Raw genomic sequence first — 8,448 nt, forward strand, 5'->3', positions numbered from 1 at the left:
TTTAAGGTTCTGATCCCAAAAGACTTTTGTAAGCTTGACCAGCTTAAATATTTGGACTTATCTGAGAACAACTTGTCTGGATACCTACCATCTTGTTTCAGTCCACCACAAATAACCCATTTGCATCTATCTGAAAATAGATTAAGCGGTCCTTTAACATATGGATTTTATAACAACTCTTCCCTGGTTACGATGGATCTTCGAGATAACAGCTTCACCGGCTCCGTTCCAAATTGGATTGGCAATCTTTCATCATTGAGTGTTCTTCTTCTAAGGGCTAATCACTTTGATGGTGAGCTCCCTATTCAGTTGTGCTTGTTAGAACAATTAAGTATTTTGGATGTTTCACAAAACCAGCTTTCTGGTCCACTACCCTCATGTTTGGGCAATCTTACTTTCAAGGAAAGCTCCCAGAAAGCATTAGCGTATCTCGGATCTTTTTTAATATCAGAGTCCATAGAAAATGCTTATAATGAAACAATGGGTCCACTACTAGTGGATAGTGTGTTCAACCTAATAAAGGGTTATTCGCCTAACTTTACAGAAGAAGTGATAAAATTTACAACTAAAAATATGTATTATGGTTACAAGGGGAAAGTTCTCAGCTACATGCTTGGTATTGATCTCTCCAATAACAGCTTCGTAGGAGCAATCCCACCAGAATTTGGAAACTTAAGTGAGATACTATCTTTAAACTTATCACACAACAATCTCACTGGATCTATCCCTGCAACATTCTCAAACCTAAAGCAAATTGAGAGTTTGGATCTTTCTTACAACAACTTGAATGGTGGCATCCCTCCAAAACTTATTGAAATTACCACTCTGGAAGTTTTTAGTGTGGCGCACAATAATTTGTCAGGTAAGACACCCGAGAGAAAATATCAGTTTGGGACCTTTGATGAAAGCTGTTACGAAGGAAATCCTTTCTTGTGTGGACCTTCATTGCGAAATAATTGTAGTGAGGAAGCAGTGTTGTCACAGCCAGTGCCTAATGATGAACAAGGAGATGATGGTTTCATAGACATGGAGTTTTTCTACATCAGTTTCGGTGTATGTTATACAGTTGTGGTGATGACAATTGCAGCAGTTCTCTACATCAATCCATATTGGCGACGCAGGTGGTTGTACTTCATCGAAGACTGCATAGATACTTGCTACTATTTTGCGGTTGCTAGTTTTCGCAAGTTCTCCAACTTCAGAAGGTGAATTTGTTACTGGGAAGACGGTCGTTCCTAGTTTGAGATGATTGTTTGTCCTGTATGTCTAGCTATTGGGTGTTTATTTTGTAATGTACTGTCTCTAAGCTTAGCCTTTCTATTTGATTAGTTATTTGGGCTTAAATATATAAGCTGGACTTGTCATTCCTGAACCATTAGGAAGGGAACTGATTTGGACTGGTCATTGACTTGGCTGTGATTACTCTTTCAACTATCAAGACTTGTTTGAAAATGAATTGCTAAAACCACTACTAAGTAGAAACAAAATATTATATGCCTCTGTTTCAAGGGCTACCCCACCTCAGTTATTCAATCAAAGCATTGAAATCGGAGCAAGAAGATCCACCTTCTTCAACAGCCTTCCTGGCCATTTCTCCTAGCTTCTTTGCTCTGCTCCTCATTTCCTCTATTTCTTCACCCATCATAATTTGAGTGATTGCCTTTTCTACAGCTTCACTTTTGACATGATCTCCATGCACTCTAAGACATTCCTTAACTCCAACACCAACTCCAGTTTTTAAAACAGAATTAGGATCGTGGAGGTGATCATGAGTTTTTTCCAGCAAGGCGATATATATAGCAATATGCAGCAATAAAATGTAAAAGAGTTTGATAACAATGCGAGAAGAAAAACAAAAGGTAAGATGTTTAGAAATTCAATGCTTGGCTGCATTATTACCTGCTGGATCCATGGGGGCAGTGGGCATGGCATTTTGAGACTTGATCTCCATCGAAAGCATCTCCAGAGATATTTTACACAGATAATCAGATAGAAATCAGATATTAATAACAAAACATTAGATCTCAAAGCAATCCATGTTACCAGAGGAGGAAAATGGATATATGCTCTATCATTTCATCTTCTATGAGGATATACTTATGTTTCCTCTCTTTTTATTTAATTATTATGTATTGATTCGCTATTTGCTTTTTGCACTCTTCCCTTGTACTAATAATATGACAATTTTCGGGGTGGGGGAAAGAAAAGGATGAGGCATAAAACAAAAATAATCTGTAATTTTCTTGCCTAACATTCATCAATTACTCAACTTTTTGATTAAAGCATGCCATACACATAGCAATATCGTAATAAAATGTAAAAGAGTTTGATAACAATGCGACAAACAAAACAAAATGTAAGATGTTTGGAAATTCAATGCTCGGCAGCATTTATACGAAAAAAGGATCAAATACTCTCTCCGAAGAAAAGCAATAAAGTGACGTCTTATCTCCTAAACAGGAAAATCTTTAAAATCTACCATCATAGAATATAAAATAGCCATGCATCACAGTCCTTGTTCCTTAACAAGTTAAGGATGAAACACTTCACATCCATTATAGAATTAGCATTGTGGAGGTGATCATGAGATTTGTCCAGCAAGGCAATATACATAGCAATATGCAGCAATAAAATGTAAAAGAGTTTGATAACAATGCGAGAAGAAAAAAGAAAGGTAAGATGTTTAGAAATTCAATGCTCGACTGCATTATTACCTACTCGATCCATGGGGGTAGTGGGCATGGCATTTTGAGACCTGATCTCCATCGAAAACATCTCCTGAGATATTTTACGCAGATAATCAGATTGAAATCAGATATTAATAACAAAACATTAGATCTCAGAGCAATCCATGTTCCCAGAGGAGGAAAATGGATATATGCTCTATCATTTCATCTTCTATGAGGATATACTTCTGTTTCCTCTCTTTTATTTAATTATTTATGTATTGATTCACTATTTGCTTTTTGCACTCTTCCCTTGTACTTGAACTTGGTCACTCTAAATAAAACACTTGTCAAGAGAATTAACAAAATGATGTGAACTCCCAATCAGCCTTGCATACAGAATGAACGGTGAGGAAGTGTAGGCACACTACACACACATTTGTACAAGCATAAATGCGTGTGTATATTCATGTCTAGATAATATCGTAATTATTGAACCTCGCATTAGGCAAATACCTGATTGGTAGCGGTAGTATAAATCTTTTCCTCAAAACGTATGGAAAATTTCTTGAGTTCTTGTAATCCCTCCTGACCAGAAAACAGAAGATGCCTTTTTAATGTCTCCATTCTGCATATGCAAATCATTACGTTTCATTTTTAATGACCAGGCAAAGTATAGAGAAATTAGCAGCAACGAGCAAGAACCCTGAACTCATAAACCACACCAATATCAGAAATGAGTGGAATCATTAGCAAAAAGTAAAAACAAATAATGAGATAAGCAAGAGTTGGTCATGTAATATAAGACATCAAAATACATAGACATCCTTTCCCTGTATTATTCCAGAGGTACAGAGTACTTGGCCACCCTTCTGTCTAAAAATTCTAACTACGAGCTTCATGGCTAATTTTCTTGAACTGGACGAACCTTTCATCTATGGCTATGTTCCAAGATATATTAGTGACTTAGTTGCAAAGCAGGGGAGTCTCTGTGAAAACATTACAATATCATTTACTCTCAGTAAGAACACTTCGATGCATGTGCTGTAATTGACAAAGAAAAGAAGAGAAATCCTTTCAATAGCTGAAAATGCAATGAGTTAACCTTATCTCACACTGCAATATATACTCTACGGTATTTATTGACCACTGCAAGTGCTAGCAGTAGCTGTCTATATGATTTTGGATGTAGAGAGGTCAACAAAACATTCAACTTTATGTTGAGAAACCATACACCATTGTGGCTAATTGATTTTTGTCTGCTGCTTTTCTACTTTAAGGCTCCGTTTGTTTGCTGGAAAGTGGTTTTTTTTTTTTGGAAAGTAGTTTCCTTGAAAAGTGAATTATTTTTTAATTTTTGGTAGTGTTATGGAAAATAAATTGAAAAATATTTTTCAGTGTTTGGTTATATTATGGAAAATAAATTGGAAAACACTTTATTAATGAATTAATTTTTTTTTTTTTTCAAGTTTATCAAAACATATATAAAATATTTAATATAAATATTTAATCACTTACAATAAAAGAATGAAATCTAAAAAGTATAATGATGAATTTTTTTTATTATATCTTATATTCATATATAGCTTATTTTTAAAATATAACTATATATGTTATATAATATTATAGAGAAATAACCTTGTAAAATATTTCTTAAGTAAAACCTATTAATATATTTTTTTCAATTTTAAAAGCTTAAAATAAGTTTTTTTTTCATATGAAGAAAGCCAAATTAGTTTATGGTAAGAGTTATATATTTGGGTTTTTTTTTTTTTTTGGTATGAAGAATTTTTTAAAAGATAAATAGATACAAAAATATTTTGATGGGTTTTTTGGATAAAGATTAATTTTTTTTTTACCAGTAAAGGCAATTATCCCTTTAAAATTCCTTTAATATATATCAAATAAGCATCAAGAAATAAATATAAATATCTAACATCAAACATAGTCATGCATGAATATTAAGTTTCGATGTCATATACATACATATTAGTTCAAATTACAAACATAAACATGCTAGACCGAATTAAACAAGTAAACATACTTGTCAAATAACAAACATAGTTTGAACCCAAATTTTGAACATAATCAAATCATCTTAGCAAGCAGGCTTGTAGTAGTGCTGGTTCATAAAATTCTGAACTCAAATTTTCCTCAAATTAACATTTTTTTGCCATAAATGCTTTTGTCAACATTTCATTTTGGACTAAGTGATCAAATGCTTCCCCAATAGTGATCTCATCAAAGCCTTCAATTTTCATCACTTTTATATTCATCACTATTCATAACATGAAAGTGAAGTTTTCTGATAACAAAATCTAAAAATTTAGGAAAATAAATATTAAAAAAAGCATATAAAATACTTTCACAATCAATACAATAACTTATGCTGAAAGAAGCTGACAATGTATAATAGTTATGGCAATGATATCTGATTCCCTAAACAAAAAAAGGTCTTAAAATATATTATTTAAGAACATAAAATTCAATTTCTCGATGATAAAACTATTTTGAAAATTATACAATTCATAAGTTCATAACGATCAATAAACATTGCGCAATGAAATCCATATAATTACCAGCATAGTCCCACAAATTTATCCATATGTAACAAATATAATCAAACACTAATCATAAATTAATCAAAGCAAAATAAAACACAAATTTATGTTTATTAGGTTTGTTATAATTCCCCTTATTAAACTTCCTCTCGGTCTTGTTCCCCTGTTCTCATTCCCCCATTCCCCTATTCCCATTCCCCCATTCCCCTGTTCCCCCGTTCCCTTGTTCCCATTCCCTCATCCCCCCATTCCCTCTCCCTCTTGGTTTCTCTCATTCCCCCATTCCCCTGTTCCCTCTTGATTTCTCTCGCCATCTATTCTCTCTCACCAAGAATTCCTTAACTTCCTCTCTCTGTGTGCACAAAGAAGCAGGACAAAAGATCATAGATTCAAGTGGCAAGAGGGCTAGACCTCAAAGACCTACTCCTTCTTCTTAGTTCTCCTCCCTCTCTCCCCCGGCTACTTGTTCTGATAACATTGGGACTTAAAAAAAAAAAAAAAAAAAACAGAGCAAGGGTTGATTTTCAACATATTAACTGATCCCCCCCCCCTTTACTTTGTCTCTCTAGATCCAGGACGAGGTAACAGGGAAGGGCTGCTTTTTGCTAGGAAAGTTTGGGGATTTTGCTTTGATTAATTCACAGTAATCTTGCCCCCCCTGCCTCTCTCTGTTCCCTTAATTTGGTTTAGACAACAGGTTAGAAATTTTAGCTGTTGAATGTGAGTGTTGTTGAAGAAGAAAATTGTCATGGAAAAAATGTGTTTTTTTGTGGCTTGCTTGATGAATTTGGTTTGTTTTAACTAGCCGAATGTGACGAGGTAAGATGAAGAAGAAAACTGTGTTATGGAAATGTTATGAAAAAAATATGACAGGTAGTAGATTTATCAAGAATGTCAAAGGATTTATGCCATAATTTTTATAGATCTAAAATGAAGAAAATAAAAACATAAAGGAAATAATAGAGGAAAAAAATACCTGAAATCAATTGGTCAAGAGAAATGCTTCAATTGTTCCAGAGAAACGCTTTTGTTCTAACTTCCAATTGTTTTTGAAAAGAGAGTTTTTGAAAAGAGAGAGACCTTGATTTGAGAAAATATGTATAATGAAAGAAAGGAAAGTGTTTTCCTTCTGATAAAGGAAAGCACTTTCCTTTGATCGATAAAGTTATTTTTTTATTTTGATCGGAATTAAGTTTTCTTTGATTAGTTTTTCATATTGTTACCAAACATAAAAAAATAAGGAAAATAAATTCCAGAAATTTGTTTTTCGGGAAACAAACACGGCATAAGATCACTATTATTTCAACCCTGTAGAAGTTAAAACAAATAGAAGGCCCAAATCCAACACCATTCATTTAAGTTCAATTAAAACTCGAAACACGTATGCTCATAGCCAGGGGCGGAAGCAAGGGGGGGCAAGCAGGGGCCCGGGCCCCCCCTGCAATATTTGTTTTTTTTTATTAGGTAATTAGGTAATTAAATATGAAGAAGTGTTATACTTTTTATTTTATTTTAAAAAGGTGGGCTGTGACTTCACTTTTGATTTCCTTTAAATTTATTCTTAATTACATGGAAAAGAAAAAAAATATAAAAACATCACTTTGTAAAATAAAAAACTGAGCTACCAATTTACTCTAATATAAATTCTACAGTCGATTAAAAACAGAAATAAAAACACTAAGCGCGAGCAAACTTTTTCTACAAAAAAAATTGAAGCAGAGCTACTTATTAATTTATCTTTCATCAAACAAAATAAGGTAATTTAAATTTAAAATATATTTTTGTTTTGTTTTGAGATGTTTGTTAATAATTTGATAAGGATTTTTTTATATAATTCTACCATTTTTGCTTTTTTTTTTCTCAGATCAGCTAGTTCTACAAATTATTTTTTGAATTTTTGTTATAGTGATTTTTTTCTTCTAAATAATTAGATATATTTTATTGGTTTGTTTTGATTATGCTTGGATTTTTTGATTAGCGAGCCACCAAAATTATCATTTTTTTCTTATGATGTATGTTTTGATTTTAGATTGAACCATGAACAAAATAAGAAGAATTGATTCTTTTTTTGAAAAAAAAAATGATAACTCACAGCCTACTAAACGAGCTTTTTCAGCGATAAAAATTGTTAAAACAAAACTTCGCAATAGGATGGAGGATGATTTTCTTACAAATTATTTGATTGTCTATATGATAATCGATGATTTCTATTCTATGAAAGAACGACGAGCACAATTAAAATAAATATGTAAGAATCATTCTTTTATTATTTCTTGCTTTATTTCTAAGTTTATCAAGCATAAATAATGCTTCGTTTTAGCTAATGTTTGTTATATACTTTGTATGTTTATATTTGATAGGTATAAAAACCAACAACATTAAAGTGATTGATACATTATAAAGATGAAATTAATTTCATTGCTTTGACTCAATTTAGTATTGCTCCAAATTTTTTACCTTATACAAAGGTTATTATATATTTGTAGTAAGTTATTTAAATAAAACTAAATTATGTAGGTTTTGTTTTACAACTAATGTATAATGCCCTGCTCATAGCAATAGATTAACCTTGAAATTTAAAGCGGAACAAGCTTCATGCAGCCATCGAAAGAAGAGATTACACAAGAAGTTCCAACAAAAATTACTTCCCAACACTTTATGTTCCCTCAAGTTTGCTCTTGTGAGAAACACATGAGAAGATGAAAAAAAAACACAAAAAAAACACTTGAGGTTGCCTCATGGCAATCCTGCTGATTTTAATTAGCCTTTTGCCCTTCTCCTTTTCTTTCATATAAATAAAAAATTTACTATTTTACAGCACTTGCACATATTAGGAAACAAATACTTACATTTTGTCGACTATTCTTTTCCGTGAGTCAGGCTGCAATTGAATTCTGCAATCACCCGTGTCCATGACAGGTTCTCCACTTGGGACAGTGGGCCAACAAAAAAAAAACATATTGCATGTTAGAATAAACCCTAAAATGAAAGTCAGGAACGGCAAGACGAGTAAAAGCACATCAAGGACATGAAAAATGGAATATCATGTACTTTATTAAAGAAACCAGCCAAATATGGATGCAAAACAAATATACACAACCATTGAGGACAAGGTGCGAGGATCCTGGGTATTCGGGCATTCTAAGCAAAGATTTGGGCCTGAATCTTCATGGTGCTTCTAAACCAAAGAAGCATTCCCTCGTGAGGACGGAGGGAGGCAT

The 8,448-nt window shown here is 32.8% G+C and overlaps 1 protein-coding gene across 4 annotated transcripts; it reads right to left on the reverse strand.

The window, feature by feature from the left end:
• Positions 1-649: 649 nt before the first annotated feature.
• Positions 650-8,156, reverse strand: LOC118036297 (mediator of RNA polymerase II transcription subunit 15a-like). Of its 4 annotated transcripts, XM_035041972.2 has the most exons (5): positions 8,077-8,156; positions 3,183-3,294; positions 2,715-2,778; positions 1,900-1,960; positions 650-1,716 (listed from the first exon to the last, which is right to left on the reverse strand). In XM_035041972.2, exons 1-5 carry the CDS (start codon positions 8,139-8,141, stop codon positions 1,713-1,715), a joined length of 306 nt encoding a protein of 101 aa, XP_034897863.2. In that variant the 5' UTR covers positions 8,142-8,156; the 3' UTR covers positions 650-1,712. The 4 variants fall into 4 exon arrangements, 1 of the variants encoding a protein (XP_034897863.2); XR_012169300.1 differs by lacking the exon at positions 8,077-8,156 and adding an exon at positions 6,204-6,334 and having other exon boundaries at positions 1,900-2,778; XR_012169299.1 differs by lacking the exon at positions 8,077-8,156 and adding an exon at positions 6,204-6,334 and having other exon boundaries at positions 650-1,728; positions 1,900-2,778.
• Positions 8,157-8,448: the final 292 nt, after the last annotated feature.

This window comes from Populus alba, chromosome 3 (genome assembly GCF_005239225.2).
Source record: "Populus alba chromosome 3, ASM523922v2, whole genome shotgun sequence".
NCBI lineage: Eukaryota > Viridiplantae > Streptophyta > Magnoliopsida > Malpighiales > Salicaceae > Populus > Populus alba.

Coding starts and splice junctions, on each gene's coding strand:
- LOC118036297 (XM_035041972.2), bottom strand. CDS start 8,141: ATGGACACGGGTGATTGCAGAATTCAATTGCAGCCTGACTCACGGAAA. Junction 3,295..8,076: donor AAAAGAATAGTCGACAAAAT/GTAAGTATTTGT, acceptor TTGCATATGCAG/AATGGAGACATTAAAAAGGC. Junction 2,779..3,182: donor ATACTACCGCTACCAATCAG/GTATTTGCCTAA, acceptor AAAATATCTCAG/GAGATGTTTTCGATGGAGAT.